At 52.4% G+C, this 21,974-nt stretch overlaps 9 protein-coding genes across 9 annotated transcripts; 4 read left to right on the forward strand and 5 right to left on the reverse strand.

Moving 5' to 3' along the window:
* Positions 1–52: 52 nt before the first annotated feature.
* On the reverse strand, positions 53–1,224 carry gloE_1 (2-oxoglutarate-dependent dioxygenase gloE; the record flags this gene model as incomplete). The annotated part of the gene is made up of 3 exons (XM_014688718.1): positions 53–712; positions 814–880; positions 956–1,224. The coding sequence occupies 3 exons, from the start codon at positions 1,222–1,224 to the stop codon at positions 53–55; spliced, it is 996 nt and encodes a 331-aa protein (XP_014544204.1).
* Positions 1,225–2,305: 1,081 nt separating this feature from the next.
* On the forward strand, positions 2,306–3,423 carry rhmA_0 (2-keto-3-deoxy-L-rhamnonate aldolase; the record flags this gene model as incomplete). The annotated part of the gene is made up of 3 exons (XM_014688719.1): positions 2,306–2,491; positions 2,555–2,939; positions 3,011–3,423. 3 exons carry the CDS (start codon positions 2,306–2,308, stop codon positions 3,421–3,423), a joined length of 984 nt encoding a protein of 327 aa, XP_014544205.1.
* A 923-nt stretch (positions 3,424–4,346) lies between these two features.
* ACSF3 (Malonate--CoA ligase ACSF3) lies at positions 4,347–6,286 on the forward strand (the record flags this gene model as incomplete). Its single annotated transcript, XM_014688720.2, has 5 exons — positions 4,347–4,644; positions 4,716–5,464; positions 5,519–5,613; positions 5,674–5,795; positions 5,868–6,286. 5 exons carry the CDS (start codon positions 4,347–4,349, stop codon positions 6,284–6,286), a joined length of 1,683 nt encoding a protein of 560 aa, XP_014544206.2.
* Positions 6,287–7,008: 722 nt separating this feature from the next.
* otaA_0 (Ornithine aminotransferase) lies at positions 7,009–8,466 on the reverse strand (the record flags this gene model as incomplete). Its single annotated transcript, XM_014688721.1, has 3 exons — positions 7,009–7,140; positions 7,198–7,905; positions 7,975–8,466. 3 exons carry the CDS (start codon positions 8,464–8,466, stop codon positions 7,009–7,011), a joined length of 1,332 nt encoding a protein of 443 aa, XP_014544207.1.
* Positions 8,467–9,993: 1,527 nt separating this feature from the next.
* Positions 9,994–11,091, forward strand: qa-4_1 (3-dehydroshikimate dehydratase; the record flags this gene model as incomplete). Its single annotated transcript, XM_014688722.1, has 1 exon — positions 9,994–11,091. The coding sequence occupies one exon, from the start codon at positions 9,994–9,996 to the stop codon at positions 11,089–11,091; it is 1,098 nt and encodes a 365-aa protein (XP_014544208.1).
* A 133-nt stretch (positions 11,092–11,224) lies between these two features.
* Positions 11,225–11,854, reverse strand: G6M90_00g056160 (uncharacterized protein; the record flags this gene model as incomplete). Its single annotated transcript, XM_014688723.1, has 1 exon — positions 11,225–11,854. One exon carries the CDS (start codon positions 11,852–11,854, stop codon positions 11,225–11,227), a length of 630 nt encoding a protein of 209 aa, XP_014544209.1.
* A 1,516-nt stretch (positions 11,855–13,370) lies between these two features.
* On the reverse strand, positions 13,371–15,376 carry G6M90_00g056170 (uncharacterized protein; the record flags this gene model as incomplete). Its single annotated transcript, XM_014688724.1, has 5 exons — positions 13,371–13,954; positions 14,174–14,344; positions 14,400–14,463; positions 14,513–14,905; positions 15,053–15,376. The coding sequence occupies 5 exons, from the start codon at positions 15,374–15,376 to the stop codon at positions 13,371–13,373; spliced, it is 1,536 nt and encodes a 511-aa protein (XP_014544210.1).
* A 427-nt stretch (positions 15,377–15,803) lies between these two features.
* Positions 15,804–17,366, forward strand: arg-6_1 (Protein arg-6; the record flags this gene model as incomplete). Its single annotated transcript, XM_014688725.1, has 1 exon — positions 15,804–17,366. One exon carries the CDS (start codon positions 15,804–15,806, stop codon positions 17,364–17,366), a length of 1,563 nt encoding a protein of 520 aa, XP_014544211.1.
* Positions 17,367–18,024: 658 nt separating this feature from the next.
* Positions 18,025–18,984, reverse strand: G6M90_00g056190 (uncharacterized protein; the record flags this gene model as incomplete). Its single annotated transcript, XM_014688726.1, has 1 exon — positions 18,025–18,984. One exon carries the CDS (start codon positions 18,982–18,984, stop codon positions 18,025–18,027), a length of 960 nt encoding a protein of 319 aa, XP_014544212.1.
* Positions 18,985–21,974: the final 2,990 nt, after the last annotated feature.

The following is a 21,974-nucleotide window of genomic DNA, read 5'->3' on the forward strand; positions in this document are numbered from 1 at the left end:
AAAGCCAAGAAACACTAACAAGCAAAGATAACTGACAAGTCTTCGCCAACAGTCACTGGTCAGTGGAGCCAAGATACTCGTTGCGTCCCGTCAGCATGGCACCATGCTGCTTGGCATCCAGGCTCGCTTCTCTGAACAGGGCGTATTTTTGATTATGCCACTCCACACTGTTCATCTGCTTTCCGTCATGGGTAGTAAACTTGGCATCGAATTCTGGCCGCAAGAAATAAATCACGGAGAACTTGTCCTGACCTGTTGAGTCGGGTGGAGGTACCACGCGGTGAAGAGATGAGGCCAATACACCATTGGAAAGAAAACGCAACGAGTCTCCGACATTCACAACGGCGTGTCCAGCTCGGGGTGGAATAAATGACCACTCCCTATCTCCGGGCAGCATAGCCTGCAAGCCATCCGACTGGGAGAAAACAACCGTTAAAGTTCCCATATCAGTATGTGCCATGTTCCCGATCTGGTCATGACTGCTTCCCCAAGCTAGGTACTGCAACATAGCCATGTTTGCAGACGATGGCTTATCCTTCCGGTGACAGTCCTTCAAGTCATACGGAAGCTCCAGCGCTTTAGACAGATTTGACAGGATGCAATCAGTATACTGATGAACCTCGCTCATGAATGTCTCGAATAGGGACAAGTTTTCATCAATGGCTGGAGGAGCATTGATGGTATCCTCCCCAAAGATTCCATTGTTGTGGATCTACAGGTATCGAATCAGTTCGATTCGGACACGTTTAGAACATGATGAAGCAATCACCTCATTGCCATCCTGCCGTCAATGTGGGAAGAGTGGGAACATACCGAGAAGCTCTCATAACCGTCTTTCTTCCCGGCAAATGGCCCAACGGAGCACCCGACTGTTTTGTAGCTAAAGCGTAAAACTTTAGCTTCATAGTTCTGGCAAACGTGTCATCCGAGTCAGGCAGAGCAAAACAAAACATACCCGAAAAGTCTTGATGGTAGATATTTCTCGGTGCTATATTGTTCTTTCTCTTCTAGTGGCAGCTTGAAAACTGACTTGCCAATAGCAGCGAGGTCGTCGACAAGCTTCAAGATGTCACATGTGGACTCGTGACGGAAATCAAGGTAAAAGAATCCATTTTCTTTGCAAGCGGAAACAAGGTCGTTCACAACATCGTCGTTCCCGGCAAGAAGTCCCGCCAGCGAGATCGATTTCAGATCTGCCTGTTTGGACGATTCGACGGATCCCATGTTTAAGAAGTGGGTTGTCAAAGTATAGTTTGGCGTTTAGTTTGTATCCTTGAAGAAAATATGTCCGTTCAAATGCCTTGAATTATTTAGTCCTCGTGCTTCTCTTAATAACGGGCCAGGTATGGGAGGCGACACTAGGCCACATATAACCTTTCGACGTCCTCCAAGAGCCAAGCAGACATCGTCCTCAGTGACGACAACCAGCAAACTTGCAGCCCCCTCCCGCCGTCCATTACTTTCCGTGTACTGCTCGCTTATTCCGGCTTACATGTGCCCGTAGGAAGGACTGTGACATCTGTTTGTCCTGGCCAGGCTTACATGTGCCCGTAGGAAGGACTGTGACATCTGTTTGTCCTGGCCATTGAGAAAGCTGACATGGGGTTGGTCATAAGAGTGTGGATAGGCGTGAGGGGGTACTGCAAAGCCGTCTGCTACTAGAAAGTGACAGAAATTCTCCCGGCTGGGGCAAGACATGGCTCCCTAGAGTGTGTTCAACCAGATACCCGGCGCTATTTTGGAAAAATTATGCCTTGGTCGTCCGTGACTTTCCGTGTCAGAGGTACAAGGCGAGCTACACCATCCTTTGCTTCAATTGACTTGGCTTTCTTCAGTAAGTTCCTTCTGTGATAGGAATGAGTGGATCTTGAAATAAAAGTCGTCGACTGATCCAAGCTGTCATCACTGCTCAGAAATACTTGAGCTTAGTACCCAAGCCGCAACAGATGAAAAGCAAAGGAGCGGAAGGCCGGTGAATCGGGGCATGCGGCAAGGCGAGTCACAGCGAGCACACTCGGCAAATGAATATAGAAGTACCCCACGAAGCATCTTGAATGGTATGAAAGACTCATTCAGATCCAGGATTTTTCTTGTTTCTTTACAACCTCTTTGCAAGATGGGGGCCCAGGGATGGCAGAGGCGGCATGCCCGTACATGATACCATGTACAGCCCAATCGACACATAAATGAGGGCGTGTGCGCATCCTTTTTACTCAGTTGCTAACGTGTAACCAGATTCGTTAAGCATTGACTCTACTGGTCTAAACACTCCCGCCAACCATCACAATCTCCGACGACGCACACAATGCACGAGAAAGGGAAAATGCTCGACACAAATCACTACAACGCCTTAAGCTTGGCTCAGCCCACGAATTTCAAGTCCATGTTGCACTCGGGCAAGCTACTCTGGGGCACGGGATGCCGAATCCCCCACGAGGAAGCGGCACGGATAGTTGCCTCGACGCCGTATCATTTCTGCTTCATAGACGCGGTACGCTCACCACGGCCACGCGCGCCGTCCTAGTTGCCATCTGACGAATGTGTACACGCACAGGAACACACGCCCCTGAACGCAACGCTGCTGGTCAGCCTTGTTCGCACGATTCAATATCACTCCAACGGCTCCATGGTGCCATTTGTCCGGATCCCAGGCTGCTCGCCCGAGCTGGTCAATTATGCGCTGAATGCCGGCGCGGGGGGCGTCATGATGCCTCACATCCAGAACGCCAAACAGGCAGAGGACCTGGTCCGGTTGGCTCGGTTTCCGCCCATGGGAGACCGGAGCTTCCCTCCCGCGGCGCTGATCAACAAGAAGCAGCAGAGGACGCCGGAGTCCCAGACGGTCTACGACGTGTGGAACAGCCATGCCGCTGTCATCTGTCAGATAGAAGATCTGCAGGGCCTGGACAATATTGAAGAGATTTGCGGGGTTCCAGGAGGTGCGTTTCAGTCGTACATGCCGTTGTTCGTGTCTGCCATGTATGTATGTGCTGATACTGCTTGCCTGTAGTTGACGGCCTTTTCATTGGGACCGGCGATTTGCGCATGTGTATGGGATTGGCTGTGGGCAGTCTCGATGGTGATGAACCCGTGTTTGTCTCTGCGCTCCGGAGGATCCGGGACGCCGCAAAGGCCAATGATCTTCCCATCATGGGTTTTGGCATCTCCCCTTGTACCCTAGAGCGTAGGATTGACATGGGCTGGAATGCGTTCATCATACATGGCGACATTGATGCCATATGCACCTCGGCCATCCGGTCATTGGATACTTACAGTGATGCTGCCGATCGCCATTTATCCAAGATTAGTGACAAGAATGGCAATGGCTCTGCCAATGGCTTAGATGACGATTTGGGAAGCAGAACAAGAGGGGAGGGGGCCGTTGGTTCTCTGAACGGTTCCCAGTCCGTGGGACCTCAATAGGACGGATAGACGTCAACGGCACGTACTGGGTGCCTATTCTAAAATAGTAATTGTTGAATATTCTCGCCCATCTGACAACTGTGCTAGTTTGAAGGAGCAATAGCGGGCTGTATGGTTTGACCAGGTTGGGCACAGTCTCTCATACGGATAAGGGACGGGGCCTTTCTAATCTTCCGGATAACTATTAACCCCTTTCGCACCCGATCCTGGCTGCAACACAACGAAGGTGCATCGCCACGGCACACAGGGTGGTCAGGGAGATGAGTCGAGGATACAAGCTAAAAACCCAAGGCAGCGATAACCTAGATGCCTCAGTCATGTAGGTCAGGTTACACACATACGGGACATCATGTATATATACGGGTAACAGGTTAGGACCATAAAAAACTCAAGGAAAAGTAGTAGCTGGAATTGAAGCTACTCACAAGCGCTCACTGAGACCTTGTGACACAGTCTCACCCCAAGCACCCGTATCAAACGATTATAATCGCTAGCAGATTGGCCTCGGCAATACACCATGCGCCCCAGTAAGAGTTCAGATTGGTCATTGAGAGCAAAAGTCCTCCTGCAAAGCCATGTCCTAGCCGTACAAAACTCATCACGTGTCCGGCCCGGGCCAGATATCAGAAACGGTTCTTTCAAAGCTAAACATATTACACGGTTGGGGGCCTGGGACGCAGCAACGGCCCAACATCGTTACACGAAATGATAAACTGGAAGCCTCCGGCATCGCTGATACTTTCATGTATATAATCTAGGCCTTGGGCCCTCACACTTCTGAGACACCAAGGACTTTCGACACCCTCCGATGTTATCTTTGAATTGAGTCATTACCACTCCAAGCCCTCGCCACAGAACGCTCCCCCCCCCATACCCCTAAACTTGCAATCTCGTGTTGTGATCCCCGTATAGCGTACGAAAACATGCTTCTTCCACAGACCGCGCTCCCCGACGACCCCATCTTCTCTAGACTAGTCCAACTCGCCACCCGCAGAGATGGTCAAGTTATTGTCGACGACCGCAGCCGCGGCACACAGTTTGGCTACGGCCACATTCTCCACGGCACCGTGGACCTCGTGCAGAAGCTTCGGAGTCTTCTCAACAGGGATATCCTAGATAACCGCGGCGGGTTTTACATTGCCGTCTTGGCCCCTAACAGCTACGAATTCATTATTGCGGTCCTCGCTGTCCTAGCTCTCGGCGGTGTTGTCGTCCCCATGCGTGAGTCCGTCCCCCCCTCGCGGCAAAACGTCTCGCTGGATCGAATTGACAATCCTTGCTGCAAACAACAGCCACGGGCGCACTTGCATCCGAAGCAGCGCATATCCTGCGGCAGTGTGGTGCGTGCTGTATTCTCGTTGGGCCAGAGCAAGTCGACCTGTTGGCCCGGATCGAAGACGAGGTCAAAATACCCTCTCTCTTGGTCAGGAGCCACGTGGGCGACTCTAAATCTAAGAACCCGGTGCCGGCTACGTCCTTTGCGCTGGACCCGGCGGCCGCCGTGTCTGAAGAGTGTCCTAGCATATTGTTCTTTACTTCGGGGACGAGCGGCCCTCCAAAGGGTGTTTTGCACGCCCGTCGGACGGTCAGCAAGTATGCTCGGCTGGAGGAAGTCGGGACGAATGAGGAGATTTGCATCATACCGAGGGGCGCGTTCTGGTCGCTGTATTTCACGAAACTGTTCCAAATGCTGCTTATAGGGGTGCGCGTCGAGATTCACAATTTCGGACGCAACTACGACCTTATATGGGAGAAGCTCCGTGATGGAACCGCCACGCGGATTGCCTTGTCCCCTACTTTCTGGTACGGCATGATGGACTTTTTCCAGAGACACATCTCCAAGTTGCCCGAGTCTACGATCGACGAGTACGTCCGGGGGGTTCGGCAGCTTGGCGATGCGTCCGCATCGGGAGCCGTGTTGTCGAATCGCATCAAAGAGTTTTGGAAAGACATGCGTGGCGGACGGCCGCTCAAGGTGCAGTACGGGTCGACGGAATCACAGGAGATTTCCATCTGCGACGAGGGGGCCGGCATGGTAGAGGTGAGGCATCTCGCCGAATAGGCTTACGCTTTTTCTGACACGAGTGTGAGCCAGGGTGATTTGGGGGTGCCGTTTCCAAACGTGACTATCAAGTTGTCAGAGGGTGACGAAGGGGAGCTGCTTGTAAAGACTCCGGCTATGTTTCTTGGGTATACATCTCCCTCACTTTTCGTCTGACGGCATGCGCTAAACACTGCCCGTGGTCTCAGGTACTTGAACTCGTCGGACTCTACGGCGCAATGTATGGACTCGGACGGGTTTTTCAAAACTGGTGATCTGGCCATCCGCCAGAACGGCCGGTACATCTTCAAAGGAAGGGCAAACATGGATTGTCAGCACTTGAACCCTCACTCATGCCCGTCTTGCGCGAGACGCAAAATCTAACGTTGTGCCATTGACGCAGTGTTCAAGTTTTATACGTACAAGGTCCCGCGGATGGAGGTCGAGTCCTGCCTGCTTGCGCTTCCTTATATCGAAGAGGGATACATCATGCCGGTGGCAGATCCGCAGTGCGATACCCGGGTGGCTGCCCTTGTTCGTCTCCGAGACTGTTTCCATACAGTTGACCTGAGTACTATCAGGGGCGACCTTTCCAGAGACTTGCCTGCCTATCAACTGCCAACTGTGCTTCGGGTTTTGAGAGACGGCGAAACGGTCCCTCGGACGTGGTCAGACAAAACCGCATTGAAGCAGGCAGTGCGGATGTTCTTCCCCCAAGACGACGAGGAACGGCTTTGTGGAGAGGCGATAGAAGTCATGGATGTGAGTGGCTTCATGAAGATGGAAACCAAGAAGCCATGGGACCTTTCAGGAATGAGGTAGCTGTCTCTTTACAGATGGTCGATCCCAAGCTGTAGTACACGCCAGAAGGAGGGCCAAATTCACAACCTGCCGCCAGCTCAGGGGAGACAGTTAGGAACAGAGTCCAAAATAAACAGGACCAATGGTATCCAATTTCCTAAACAGGGAATAAATTACAATTTACACCTCGCACACTCGACACACAGGGTCAGCCCGCCATCGTTCACAAACCCCTGACTATATATATACATTTGTGCTGAGCAGATTGTCATGTGGAGTGTTTTCCCAACTGCTCTTGACCAGGGAATTCGGCAGCTCTCGTTCGTCTTCCTCACCATAGCCGGACCACGCTCATATCCATCGTTCAGTGTCCTTTATATCTTCTAGTTTCAAGATACTAATTGTACTCAGTGAGGGCACCATCCTGAGTCCTCCTCCCTCACAACTCAAGGGGAAATGGACAACCAACAGAGCAGACTCAAGGTAGAGTTCAAGGTCATGGATCCGCGTTTTCCCACTACATTTCCGACAAGACCAGGCTTCCCTTTTCACATTCCTCTACACAAAAGGCACAGGCTTTCTTTCATACAGAAACGCCTGTAATACGGTAGAGCTGATGCGTGTCACGATGGAGGCTTGCAAGAAATTTCGCTGATTATTTCTGCTGCTCACCACTTTTCGACATGACCGTGCCAACTTTCCGACTCTACACTCCCTGCCACTTCAAACCATCGACATTTGACTTACCCGGTGCTCGAGAGGCCCGAAAGCTCTTCAACACACTCCCTGATGATTTCCAGTCCCTTTTCAAGTTCGTCTTCGGTGACAACCAGGGGCGGGGCGATACGAATGACACCGGTACGGCTGGATTTGAGCTGAAAACAATTACTAACAAGTCTTGTCAAGTGACGACTCCACGTATAAATACGTACCAAAAGGCCCTTCTCTTTCATCCGCTCACACAGTTCTATACCCAAGCATCTACTGGTCTTGGACTGGTCGATGACGAAGGCGTTCAAGAGACCTCTACCACGGACAGTTTGGATAATAGGATTACGAGCCTGGATAGCCCTCAGACCCTCGCGGAGAATATTGCCAAGGCTTTCGGCGCGCTTGACCAACTTTTCCTCGTCGACGACTTCGAGAGCACGCATGGCGACGGCCGCGCCGAGCGGATTGCCGCCGTACGTCGACCCGTGCGTCCCCGGCTCAACCGTGAGCATGACGTCGTTGCTGCCCAGGACGCACGAGACGGGATACATGCCGCCCGTCATGGTCTTGCCCAGCAGGACCAGGTCGGGCCTGACGCCGCTCCAGTAGTGCCCGAGCAGCCTTCCGGTTCGCGCAATGCCCGTCTGGATCTCGTCGCAGATCAGCAGGGCACGGTATTTGTCGCAGAGCGCCCGCGCCTCTCGGAGGTACTCGTCGTCGGCGACAATGACGCCGGCGTCTCCTTGGATCGGCTCGACGACAAAGGCGGCCAGGTTGAAGCCCGCGCTGTCAAAGGCCTCCCGCAGCGCGTCCTTGTCGTTGTACGCGATGGGCCTGTCGGTTCCGGGAATATAGCAGCTTATATTGGAGACTAGGGGGCCGTAATTCTCTCGCGACTGGGCGTCGGAAGCCAGAGAGATTGTGGCTAGCTGTGAAGCAAAGACGCTGCTGTCAACTGTGTTCACCTAAGTCGCTTCATGTTATGCCGGATTACGTACCGTTCGTCCGTGGTGGTTCCCTGCCGCGCCGAGGATAATCGCCTGGTCCTTGGGAACGCCTTTCACCTTGTAAGCCCACTTTCGAGCGACCTTGATAGCAGTCTCGGCCGCCTCGGCGCCAGTGCTTGAGGGCAGGACGCGGTCATAGCCAAACGTCTTGGTTACCATCTCGGCAAACTGCGGGTATACGTCGTTGTGAAAGGCGCGCGAGGTGAGCGTCAGCCGCGAGGCCTGGTCGACAAGCGCAGCGACGAGCTTCGGGTGACAATGGCCATGGTTGAGGGCCGTAGAAGCCGAGTGGAAGTCGAGATAGTGACGGCCCTCGGGGTCCCAGACAGATGCGCCCTGCGCGCGGGAAAACACAATGGGTAGGGACTGGTAGTTTTGGGCCGAAAAGTCCTTTTCGGCCTGGAGGGCAATGTCGGTCGTGGCAGCGCGGTGCGCAATCGCGAGCTTGCCTGGGCCCTTGTCCTTGACACCGTTGGACACCATTATGTTGAAGGACGACTTAGTATAGAAAACACAAGTAAATTTTGCAAAAGGATGGATGGAATGAAGAGGGCCGGGAACTTGGGAGACAGATACGGCCTTCAGGCGGGCTGAGGAAGCTGTATATCAGGAAGTGTTCAACCAGGGAGTATCCGGATCTCCAGACACATTGAGGGTATTTTAGCAGTTACCAGGAGAGCATGGAGAATGGCTACGAGTTCCATAACATTTGTAGGCTCTACCCAGAGTGATATCGACGCAGGGGCGACTTCACGCCGCAAGGAGGGACTGACTTATACTAGGAGAAACGGGAGTGCGAGAAGCAAAGAGGGAGAATTGTCCACGGTACTCACGCAACGCTACTAATGACGCAGTGGAACACGCCAACATGTCGGTTCCAGCCTCAGATAGTAATCCAAAGTCTCATCACATGCGCAACTCCAACACAGACCCTGTCCAGCCTACTGATATTCCACTTCTGTACGGCCACGCATCTCTCTTCCCTTACCCAACAGAATTTTGTACAATTATGGCAACGCTGGGCAGAATCATCCACGGGCCCCCGGCGACGAGACACGGCACAAGGGGCTCTGTAACAAAAGTAATATTGGGTTTCGGTGCATTGTGTAAAGCGCTCGGTCCCGGCTACCGCCGCATGGAGTATCAACCCGGAACTATTTGTTAGTGATATCCAATCCCCTATGCTCCCTTGGATTCGCTCCAGGATCTCAAGAGGTAAATATTGGTTCTCCCCCTATTATAGCGAATTACTACTATTGCAAGCCAAGAATTCAAAATTACCAGCCAAAAGTAGTATTGACATTGGATGCTCGACTTGGTAAATTTAGGGCCAATAACACAGAAGCATAAGAGTCAAGAGGTGCTAAACACAGACTTGACTCGGTTGTTTTCAACTCAAGGCATGATGGCCTACAAAGACGACAGCTGGTTAAGCAAGCCAACATACCTCTTTAATCATTATCGCTCATTTAAGAGAAAAACAGGGGGAAGCTTGTATTTGAAAAACATCCACAAACAGCCGGTACACCGCTTGTTTCCGTGACATAGCCAGGATAATCATGAGAATCGTAAAACAGGGAGACACAGAACCAGTACTGTCCCCAAGTCTACGCCGGCATAATCTATGGAAAATACCCGCGGGGATGAAATCTCTATTCATTCCTTGTTCCATGTTGTGCCGCGTATTGCTTCCCAACAACGCAGACGGCAAAACCAAAACTAGATTGTAAACTGCGAGAAAATGACGACGGGAGGAGCGGCTAAATATAGCCACACACCTATCCTTGTTGCTTTAGCCCGTGTGCTCATAACGTAGCAGTCTCATTCGCCGGATGGCGTAGCACAAGCATGATTTGGGGCGTCTTCGTGCCAAACCGCCATCTTGTTCACTCGCCCCGTCGCCAATATTGTTTGCCCGCCCAGCACTCTGATACTACACCACCCTCAACCACTCACCAAGCGTACACGCCCGTCATTTCGAAAAACAAACCCGCACTCGACCGCGCAAACATGAGCAACGGAAACAGCGTCACCGGCGAGGTCCAGCAGCAAAAGCGCTTCCTCCCCTCCATAGCAACCATGTCGCTCGGCTCGTCCACCCTCCACCCCCTAGATGTGAAGCTCAAAGTCGCAGCCGCAAAGGGCTTCCTCGGCATAGAGATGTACTGGGACGACCTGGTGCAGTACTCGCTCCAATTCCGCCCCAAGCCGCCCTCGCACGCCGCGCACGAGGCCGTCGCCGTCCTCGTGGCCGCCACCAACGTCGCCAACCTAGCAGCGAGGCTCGGCCTCAAGATCCTCTCACTCCAGCCGTTCCGCAACTTTGACGGCCTGGCCGACCCGGGCCTCCGGGAGAAGCGGCTCGACGAGTTCAGGCTCTGGCTAGCCACGGCGCGGCGACTGGGGGCCGACATCATCGGCGTGCCGAGCACCCTGCCCACGGTCAGCGCGGCCGACTACACCGACAACCGGCACGCCATCGCGGCCGACTTGGCGAAGCTGTCGCGGGCGGCAAAGGCGCAAGGCATACGTGTTGCCTATGAGAACCTGTGCTTCGCGGCGCACGTCAGGGACTGGCACCAGGCGTGGGACAGGATAGAGCTCGCGCGCGAGCCCGACGGCCTGCTCTTTCTCCCTGATACGTTCAACATTTGCGGCCGGACGTACATGGACCCAGAGGCGGCGGGGGGCAGGACGCCCAACGCAGAGGCGGACTTGAGGGCGTCCCTCGCGAGACTCGTCGACACGGTTCCCATGTGCAGGATGCCGCTGCTGCAAGTTGCCGATGCGGAACTGCCCGACGAGCCGCTGACGCAGGACCACCCTTGGCGCAAGGAGGCGGGACTGGTTCCCCTCATGGCTCTCAGTCGGAACGCCAGGCTGTTTCCCTTTGAGGAGAGAGGGTACTTGCCTGTTGTGAGCGTCATACAGGCCCTTGTCGGCGCCGGATGGGAGGGATGGGTGAGCATGGAGGTGTTTTCGAGGACTACGGCAGTGCACGGGGAGGAGACCATCTGGGAGCACGCGGAGAGGGCTTGGGAGAGCTGGGAGAAGTTGGCTCGCGTCATGGGTTGGCCGGCTCGGCCGCGGATAGACGGCAGCAGGTAGTTTATTTCTAAACACGGGCGAAGAGGGCGCCACGTCTTGCTGTATTCAACGTACCCCCGATGTCAATATTCCATGAGCCCAGAGTGAGTGCCATCGGCCACCCTTTGACAACGAGAATGATGTGTCGTCGTCGTCAGGCGGGATCGTCGAGCACATGGTATTCGGCACTGCTTGGTTTGCCGCCGTTGCAATCGGTGATATCCATGGGACAAGCACTCATGAAAATCACACAGTCCTGTTCGGCCTGCAGCACAACGTAATCTCCGGCCTTGCTCTGCGGTCTCAAGTTGTGCAACTTGTTGCCTTTGACGACGACGTTCATGAACAGGTTCAGCGGGTCGGGCACCCATCCACATTCAAGAAACTCGACTACCTTGTCGAACGCTGCGTCGCCATATGCCTTGACTGCCGAGTAGAGATTATTCGCGCAGCTGTCATGCTCAGGAGCGCTACCGAGCTGGGCATAACGCTCCGGGGAGCAGGCGGCGAAGAAGACGTCGTGCACGCCGGGTGACGTATCGTGAAGCATTGTGAGCATCGGCCGTCGTCGATTATCGAGGAACGTCTCCCGATTCGAGGGCATCAACTCAGGCAAGGTCGAACGTGTATGGACCATGGACATGTAGGCGGGGAACATGCCCGGGGCTGGGATGCAAAAGGCCCATGTATCAATGACTTGACTGCCGTTTGTGTTGATGACTTTGATAGCCTGCCCGGTGTGCAATCGAGCAAAGGCAAAGGAACGGGCTGGAATGGTGAGCATGGCGTCTAGCCGTGCGTTTGAAATTCGTGTGGAAGAAGATGCTGATGAAAATAGCAAGTGAGGGTGATGACACAGATGAGGGGTTCCCGCATGATTTCCAAGGTGGCGAAACCGACGTGGCGGCAAGATGCATTGTGCCGCTTTGTGCGACGTTGAGATGCGGCGGCCTCGCCTTTTATTTCAATTTTCATGCCAATTGATGTGCTTGGTGGTTCAAATTGGAACATTGAAGCTGCCAGGTACGTACCTCTATAGTCTCCCCCGACAGATTTTACCTTCCCGATCCCGCTTTTGGTGCCAAGTCTGAGCTGTCGCTGCTTTACCCTGAGCAGAGGTGATCAGGAGGGTGATCAACTCTGAGCTGAGTACTCAAGGGCCACACCGCAAGCGAGGTTTGAGCAGGTGCGATCCGCGAAGGATTCGCGATGCCGGAGCTTCCATTTCTCGCAGATTTCTCGTGGTCTGTCCGCGCCCAGGTGACTAGGATGGCGGGCATATGCATAGCAAGCACTGCATCTCTGATTTACCAACCTGCCTTCAGGTGGCAAAACAATGCCACAGTTCGGATTGCCACATCGGTTCCCTTCGCCATTGTCCCGAGCATTCTCCTGAGCATTCTCCTGAGCAGGCACAGGATACCCAGGCTCCCTCTCCCGCTTTTCGCCTCCCATGCCACTCTGTCTTATGTTTGGGTTGACTTCCTGTCCCATGTCCTGTGGCGAAACCTGCTTCAGGATTGCTTCAGAACAGTCTTCGCATCTTTGTCGGTATTTCGCTCTTGGACCGCCACAGTCCTGACAGATCCCATCTTCTCTGCGTTCGCGTTGCCAGACCCGGTTGTCAGCAAGGAAGCACTGTTCGCACAATCGTTTTCCAACCGCTCTCGGTCCACCACACGCAAAATACCTGAGCGCGACCGAAGGGTCCTGCCCTAGCCTGGTTGCCAGATCAACCCGGTATCCTCGACGCCTTCTCATCTGAACAGCAACTTCGCACTTGTTGCACATGTTTCTCCCTTTCGAGCGTTGCTCCCCGCGCTGGCAGAGGCTCGGGTGAGCGTTGGGCTTCATCTTATAGCAGCGCAGGCATATGTGATTGCCATCTGCCTCGCCCCCGCAAAGGGTACAGAAGGATTTGCCGCGACTGTTGATCAGGATCAGCACCGCGAGATCGATTTCTTCTTCGGGGACGTCTCCAGCGCCAGCGAGTGCTCGCCGGCGGCATTGAGCCCACCATGCGGATCCAAGACGTAGTGCTTGGATCGCTTTTGTTTCATCGACGGCGGCTTTGACAATCTCTTGTGCCGGAGTTCCAACCGTGGGCGGGGGTATGACTTCAAGCGTACTTTTCAACCTTGGGGCCCAAAGTTCGTTGTAAATGCGGACTGGGGTATTCATATCTTCCTTCGCAGTGAATGTGAATCTTGACTCCCCATGGTGCCTTGATACCGTGTCGACCAAGTGGGCAGAAATGGCTTTTCTTGTCCGGAAATATCCCTCGCTGAGAAGCCAAAAGCTTACAGCGTCGAGAATACTTCGTTTTGTGGCGTAGGGGGCAAGACCCAGTGAGACTGGGTCGGCAGAATCTCTTCGTGGTCAAAGCCTGCCCGAGACAAAGCATTGCGATACGCTATTTGGTCACAGGACCATGTAGACCACTCTGCTACCTTCATTGAGGGGGCAGACTGCTTCAGTTGCCGCCAGTGATCTGCAAGCCAAGCCACATCACAGCCAATTGGAGTTTTAAGGGATGGCGACCCGAAAGCTCTGCGTAAGCCCTTGGCTTGATGTTTCGACAGCTTCCCGCCACAAAGATCTGCAGCCAAGCTCCAGATCTCCTCGACTGTGTTGCAACCGTGATTAATGTGGCTTGCAAAAACAACGTTTCGGTGTGCATCGACAACGGCAGCTTGAATGAGAAGCGGGCCGACGGACTCAGTGTCTGTGAAGTAGATGTCCTTCAAACCCCGAAAGTCAGCAAGGAACTGATATTCCTCCGGCGTAATTTTGGCGTAGACTCTTTCTGGATCAGCGAGAAATTCGGCAGCGTCGGCGGGAGTTCGGATGTCGAACTCCGATCCTCTTGCCAGGGCGAGCGGCACTGCTAGTCGTATGGAGGAAGGAAGGCGGGATGCATCAACAATCTCGAGGGCATGGTTTTCACACAATTGCGTTCCCATCGACTTTGTCTCCTGGCAGTGTCCTTCCCCGTGCTCGCAGGGCGAATCTTGGCGGTTTTCGGCAGGTCTTTTCTAGCGACCCGAGGAAAACATTGAATGCACCATCTGCTTCACGCCTCTGCATGCTTCGCATAACGAACGTAGCTGCATGTCAGGCAGCTTCAGCCCGTGCTCGTTAGAGCGTACAGCCTTTTCGACGACAGAATTCTTGAGGGAGATAATCCTGCGAAAAGGGCAGGCAAGATAGGGCGTGGCCCCAACACATCTCTGGGCTTTCGGGTATCTCAGCACACCGCAATAGTCCATCCGACCTAGCAAGTACCAGTAAGCATGAGATAAGCTCCTCGTAGAGGGAGATGTACTCACGCAGTTTCTCGAGGTTATAGTTATAAATAGAGTCGTAGCGTCTTGAGATGGAGTGGATGTTCAACTGGAGAAGTTAGCAACCATACTTTCAGCGGGGTTCTGAATAGTCCTACCTGATAGAACTTCCGCGAATATTCGGCAAGGTGGTCCTTAATCCATGTCGGTGCATCATCGCGGGAGATTTCCGGAGGAAGTTGGAGAAGGCTATTGATGGGCACATATTCGTCCGTGGTATGACAAAGGTCCAAGTATGTTACCATGGGGTCGACCATTTGTTGTACACTCTCCACTTCTTCCAAATGAAATTGCTGAAATGACTTGAGCGATGATACTACAAGGCCATGACGAACGCTGACATGTCGTAGAAACGATGCCTTGCGGCCCGCGTGTGTCAAGGCTTGACTCGCGAAGTTGCATGATAGAAACGGACAAAGAGCCGACTGTGACTCATGCTCAAGGAGGTTGTGGATGCTCATTGCCCAGTTGGAATACAAGTCGTCCCTGTCCTGGCAGTCCGAGTGTGCGCATGGACGATGCTAGAGTCCATGTCTCGCAGCCTTGTGCATCTCCAACGAATCTGCCAGAACAAATAACTCTGAGCAGTATGGACACATCTCCTTTTCGCCTTGCTGTACGAATGATCTTGGACGAACGACCGCAAAGTGAGTCGTCGAAGCTGGGCAATATTTGCTGTGTTCAATTTGGTCGCGTTGGGAATCGAAGGACCTGATGCAAGACTCTTCGGAACAGGTGTTCTCAATGACGAGTTCGTCTCCGTTGACAATGTTGATGTTTGAGCGCTCAAAAAGGTTAGGTGCCACGTCGATGATCTCTTCTTCATCTTCTTCTCCTTCCTCGGAATCAAAGCCATCGAGGTCGTCTTCTGCGTCGCTGTCTTCTCCTTCTGAGTCGCTGGGGTCTTCGTGGATAGAAAGTGCTGAAAGAACGCGGTTCTCGCCAAGATCCATCGCGCCCATGGCCGGGGTAGCAGGGGACTCAATAAAAATTTAAAAAGTTTAAATAATATTTTAATATAATTTAATAAGCTTTTAAATATTTATAAATATTATAACTTTTTTTAATAATATTTAAATTATAAATAAAATTTAATTTTATATTAATAAAAAAATATAATAATACTTTATTAATTTGCCGGAGATAATAGTCAATTAAATAGCATGGTAGATTCATAGTTCGATGCTACTATCTGCGCGGTCAACGCCATAGTACCTTATGCGTCACCGCTGCCAGTCCAACCCAGTCTCCGTTATCGCTATCACGCCGTTGCCCCACCTCGTCGATCTCCATTATTTCCTTCCCCAGTCATAACCCAAACCTCATCCCCAACAACATCCGACTCACCAGCAATTGACCTTTCAGCAAACCGCTCAGTTGCTGCCCAAGATGCTGCCAGGTGTCGTCAGGGTCGGCGAGGCCGGTCAGACCGCTGCCCGAACCTTCTCGCGCGCAGCCGTGAACTCGAGCCGATACCGCAGTCTCTCGACCGCTCGTCAGAATGCTGCCTCTCGACCGACTGCCCGTGCAGCGACACCCTCTTTGACCTCGACCCGATCCCTCAACAGCGCCGTCCCAAGGACATCCGCCCTCTCTGCCGCCTCCTCACCCACCAGCAACAGGATCCGCGAGATCGTCGCCCAGACCATCAGTAACATTGGCAGCAAGCGCGAGACAGCAGCCTACCTCCGCGTCTTCACCGTCACCGACCAGCAATTCGCCGTCATCAAGGTCGGTGGTGCGATTCTCCGAGACTACCTCGATGAGCTATGCGGTAGCATCCTCCTGCTCTACGAGCTCGGTCTATACCCGATTGTCGTCCACGGCGGCGGTCCGCAGCTGAACTCTCTCCTAGAGGCTGCTGGCGTGGAGCCGCAGTTCGAGGGAGGCATCCGAGTGACGGATGTAAAGACTCTGGGTATCGCGAGAAAGCTCTTCCTGGAGGAGAATGCGAGGTTTATTGAGCGTTTAGACTCTCTTGGCGTTGCGACTCGTGCTATTCAGGGTGCTTTCAGGGCTACTTACCTTGATAAGGAGAAGTGGCAGTATGTCGGTAAGATCACTGAGGTCAGGACACAGGCTATCGAGAGTAGCATTAGGGCCGGCTATGTGCCGATTCTTACTTCAATGGCTGAGGGCGATGACGGTCACCTCCTGAATGTCAACGCAGACGTTGCGGCTGCTGAGCTTGCTCGTGCTCTCAAGCCTCTCAAGGTCGTCTACCTCTCAGAAAAGGGCGGTCTCTTCAACGGCGAGGACAAGAAGATCTCTCAGATCAACCTCGATGAGGAGCTTGAAACCATCAGTCGTCAGCCATTCTTCAAGTTCGGAACACGTCTGAAGATCCTGGAGATCCATGATCTGCTCAAGGATCTGCCTCGCAGCTCCAGTGTCGCTATCATTCACCCCAGTGATCTTGAGAAGGAGCTGTTCACCGACTCTGGTGCTGGCACGCTCATCCGTCTTGGCGACCGCATCCAGAAGGCCACTTCCATTTCCGAGTTCAAGGACATCGAGAAGCTCAAGGCCGCCCTTGTCGGCAGCTCTCAGGGTCTCGACACTGAAGCTTCAGTTGACACATTCATCAACTCACTAGAGGAGAAGAAATTCTCCGCATACTACGACGACGCCATGCAATGCATTGCCATCGTCAAGCCCGGTGGCGCGAAGCAGACAATGGCTGTCCTCACAAGCCTTTCCACCACCAAATCTGGCTGGCTCAGTGGCATGATGGACAACATCTTCACTGCCATCAAGCAGGATTACCCGACTTTGGCCTGGGCGGTCGATGAGAGGGATGAGAACCTGGCGTGGTTCTTTGAGAGGTCTGATGGCAGCTTCCATAATGATGGCAGGGTGCTGTTCTACTATGGAACTTCGATGCGCTCGGATGCTCTGGTTCCTGTTTATGAGGATTTCTTAAAGAGTGGACAGGCTACGCCTAGCGAGTAGCGCCCTCACTGGGGGAGGCTTTTCTATAGACATGCTTTGATATCAATACCAGTCCTTTCGCAGACACCAAATGACCAGTTCAAGAATCGAGTTCGGTAACGTGCAAGCTCGAGCTATCCATGGAGTCAGTGCCCATGACAACTTACTCTAGCAGACATGGCAGTGGAATCGGATCATCATGGGACAATCAACATGGGAGTATGTGAGATGAGTATTCCTATGATACGATCCATGACATCATCCAATCAATAAATTACAAAAGCTATCAACGCTAAAAGCAAGAAGCCGCCCAGAGGTATATATCCCTGAGTATCCCGTATCAGCGCCTAAAAGAATCTCTGGTATCAAAAGAGTAGTCCTGATTTGCTCTCGCAGAACTCTCATATACAAAACGCCTTTCGCTTGGCGTTTCAATCGTAAAGTAGGTAAGTGCTGTAATCCTCTCCTATCTCTTCCTTCGTGAATCGCGAAGCGCATCGCGGTCCGTATGCCGCAGAGAATCATTGCGATAAAATGATGTACAATAATTGGACGCTTCGCTGTCCGTGTCCGTACGCTGTGGAGGACGAAAAGAGGCATGCAACGGCTTGCGTTGTTAATATGTAGGATGTCTTCGCACTGCGAACGAGCATGTTTTTCGATGATGAGTTGGTACCTCTCAGCCATCGAGACAGGTGCTGGCGTCAAGCTCTTCTGCTACAGCCCTTCCCTTTGTACCATCCTTTGGTAATGCCGTCATCTTCGACGTGCTCCTGTATCTTTTACGCATCCGAGCCGACTTGTGCACGACACGAGGGCAGAGCGAAGCAGCTTGTGCGGACGTCCTGTAGTACAGAGGATCGCCAGCGCGTCTTGGTGCTGCGGACAATAGTTCTTTGCGTCGGGCAGATACGGCGATGGTGCATGTTAGTGGCTCTTCGTGGCCTTCATTGGTGGCTGTGGTGTCGACGAAGAGCTCAACGTCTGGCACGAAAGCTTCTGGCGAGGATGTGTGATGCTGAGAGGTAGTCTGGTTTGACTGAGAGTCCTCCATGTCGACCATATGTGCTGTTGAAGACTTAACGTACGGCGGCTCTGCGGTGGTGATGGGAACCGTATATTGATGATGCTCAAGGTTGTGAGAGTGATCATCCTCAAGTGTATTGGCTTCCGGATCTCCATTAACATGATCGACTTCTATCGGCTGAGAGAAGCCGTTCGGCGAGAAGATGTACGATGATTTCCAGTACCGATCTTGCAGAGCGAGCGTCTGTAGGCTTATCGCGTCGGTGAGCTGCTCGAACACCTGGGGTTGTGGTTGTGCATCGGGTTGGAGTGTTGCGTCCTGAGTCCGGCTTGGACTTGATATGTCATTTTTTGCGAAAGACGAGTCTTGTATCAAGTAAATGGCTGTCCTTGTTGCGCATGGTACGCAAGGTTGTGTTTCGTTTGAGTTCGTGTGTTGTGAGTGAGTCGGTATGGGCGAGGCATGTCGCGAAGCCTCGCCCGGCGCAGCGCCCGGCTCGCTCATAACGCTGGATAGGACATGAGTGGCAGCCGATGCGTGTAAAGCGGCTGTCCTGAATGAAGTGATCTCATCGATCGCGTGGTCGTCGTTGTTCAGTCGCTCTGCCGGCATGCAAAGACCAGAGGTGCTAGACAAGGCGTTTACATAGTTGCAAGAGCATACGGTGACGATCCCACCGAATAGATGGAGACAACTACGAGTATTAAATAGGTTAACATGGCTAAGTCTTTTGCTATTCTTAGAGTTCTTAATCTGCTAGCTTTTATTTCTTTTTATAAAGCTGCTTACAGCAAAAGGTTAACTTTTTATTTTCTTGCCCTTATAGGCTTGAATAAAGGTGATTAAAGGTAATGCTCACTGAGCAGGGGTGATCACAGTCTGAGCAAGAGCGGCGGTGCTGACTAACCGAGCCCGGGCGCGGGACTCCCGGGTTTCGTTGCAGACTACCTAGGTAGTTGGCTGACCTGGTGGCTAGGGTAAGGGTTAGGTCTATTTTGGTCTCTAGGCTATATGCCCTTCTAGTTTTCCTTTTCCAATTGAAATCCACAAAATCCGAGACTTGTAATGCTTTATATATTGAAAGAAATCAATAGCTGTTATGACAAAGGTTAGTAGATGGCAGTTAGTAATAGCTATTTGCTTCTAAGTCTTCATAGCTATATATATAGCTTCTACCTATAGCGTGCTTCTTGTAGTGGCAGGCCACCCGGCAGCAGCTGCTCGAGGTCAGAAAAAACAAGGCTCAAGAGCAAATACTCTACATATAGCTAGAAGCCTTGTAGGTAGGGTTAGGGCTAGGTGCCTAAATTAACGGCTTGACAGACCAAGTCAACCAGACGTTACCAATCGTGACAAACATGAACACGTTACATATTACCGCCTTTATCATCTCGTTCCGAATAAGCCATCACTTTATTAGAGGCCCAAAATGCCTAGAGAAGACATATACCAGCCTTTTCGACCTTTTTATCGAACTCGTTTATGCTTTGGCGCCTACGGTCGAACCCATTATCCACTCGCAGGTTTCCCTCAGACCTCCTTTGTCCAGAATGTCCTTGACAACCCGCTGGTCATGTCGTCGTGGATTTGTTTTGATCATCTTCTTGCTTTGCTAGCAAGTCTTTTCAGCTAGATTAGGGAATAGATTAGCTCGGAACTTGCTGTGCCCTGTTGCAGCACCTGAGCAGTGTGTATTAATGGAAAAGACATATAAGTAAATATATTCATTGTAAGCGTTTGATAATACCCTTTTTCAAGTGGCGATAGAAGATGGTGCGACAAATCTCGACCTTTATAAGAAAAATGTGAAATTTTACGTCGTCACGGTGCGGCAAGAGCTAGATCTAGAACCTAGGGCCTGGAGAGGTAACAATTCAATTCAAAGATAATCTCGTATGGTGTCAATAGGCCCTTGGCTCTGAATAAACGGAAGATCAGCAATGGCCAGATTATACACATGAAAGAAACAGAGATACCCGAGGCTTCTAGCGGGTTCGTGGTCGCTTGTAACGGCGCTGGGCTTTGTTGAACTCCAACCGTCTGGTGTAACACAACATTCACGTCCATGTGCGAATTGATCGTAGGCAATGTCAGCGGCCTGTCCGAGGGAACACGCGCACAGACCTAAAAGACGATCCGAACCCACCAGACAGATCAATTATGCACTTGTACGCCTGTAGAAGCTAGCTGAACAGTAGGGCGGCGGCGAGTCAGTCGGTTAGTGAAGGGGCTTACACAGGCAAGACAGAGATTTACAGATTCGACATCGGCATAATACCCTCCGACGCAGCTGGTAACCATCTAGTCGCTACATCTTGCTCCTTCATCTTGGCCTAGGCTCGCCGCCTCGGTCATGTTTTTAAGGGACGTCATGGGATGACGGCTGTTTACCGTTGCAAAATTGTATAAAATAGATCGCCTTGGCGGGGGGCCGTGTAGGCAGCAACTCCATGTACGTTCTAATTTGGACTGCCTCGACAGGTGGCGGAGATGAGTACTACAGCGCGCTCTATCGTGCCGCCTTGCGGGCGAGGGCGTCTGGTTCAAATATCAGACATATCAACGGTCGTCTGGTTGAATACTAGGCACCCCAATCAGCTGGTCAAAGTCCTAGACCTTCTAGAAGTCCATGTTGCTACGAAACACGCATTCTCCATGGAGAACAAGCGACGCGACCCACAAAAGAAAATCTTCACCGGCCGGCCAAGGCTCCGCCGCCACGGCGGAGAGTTCCTTGTACAGACGTATTTTTTTCCTTGTCGAGTTTCGCCAGGCCAGGGGGGTCGTGACGCCTTTTGCCAGAGTCACGGGAGGGCGCAGGCAGTGGCGTGATGCGGCTCCTCGGTGGCGTATGCATCTCGATTCTTGATGCGCGGTTCTCATGAATGACGGCAACCTTGTTGGCATGCGAACTAATCGCGGCCGTTTGCTTAATTTAGTTACTTTGCCACAACGATTGGGTGCATAAATGATGCATGAAGGTTTTCTCAGAAAAGGGGCAAGGGGGGGGGTGTTCTCACCGACAAAATAAATGGACGCATTCAATCGCTTCATCGGCCCATCATGACCGCTGTGGACATAACCCCGTTGCAATTTACTCGTCGTGCGCATGTTGGACACAAAGTTTGTTTGCGTACACAAGACTGCTCATCAAGGCCCAAGGTGAGGTGAGGGCGTTTTATCCCGAAGCTATGCGGCGCGAGGGCCCCGCTGCGTGCCGAAGCCGCGTCGGCTTAAACGGAACAGGGCCGAATGGAAATGAGACAAATTAATGAGAAAATAATGAAAAAAGATAGATCCCTGGTAATAGGGTTTGTGCTACGTATTCTACACCTTGGCCGAGGTGTTCATGTGAGTGCATTCGTGTTATCCCTGTAATTTCTTGTTAATTTGGTCGCTTCTGGAAATGCGGCGGATGGCGGATATGCGGAAGGCGGATGAGGGAGCGCTCACGATGAGGCCAACGAGGCATTGCCATCGGCCGGGGGCCACATAGGTAGTGCAAAGATTGCATTTTTGGTTTTCCGTCGTGCAATCGCTCCCGCATATGGCCAGATGCCAAAGCCGAAGCCCCATGCTTGACAGCAGAATACCACGGCAGG

This window comes from Metarhizium brunneum, chromosome 3 (assembly GCF_013426205.1).
Source record: "Metarhizium brunneum chromosome 3, complete sequence".
In the NCBI taxonomy this organism is placed as follows: Eukaryota; Fungi; Ascomycota; class Sordariomycetes; order Hypocreales; family Clavicipitaceae; genus Metarhizium; species Metarhizium brunneum.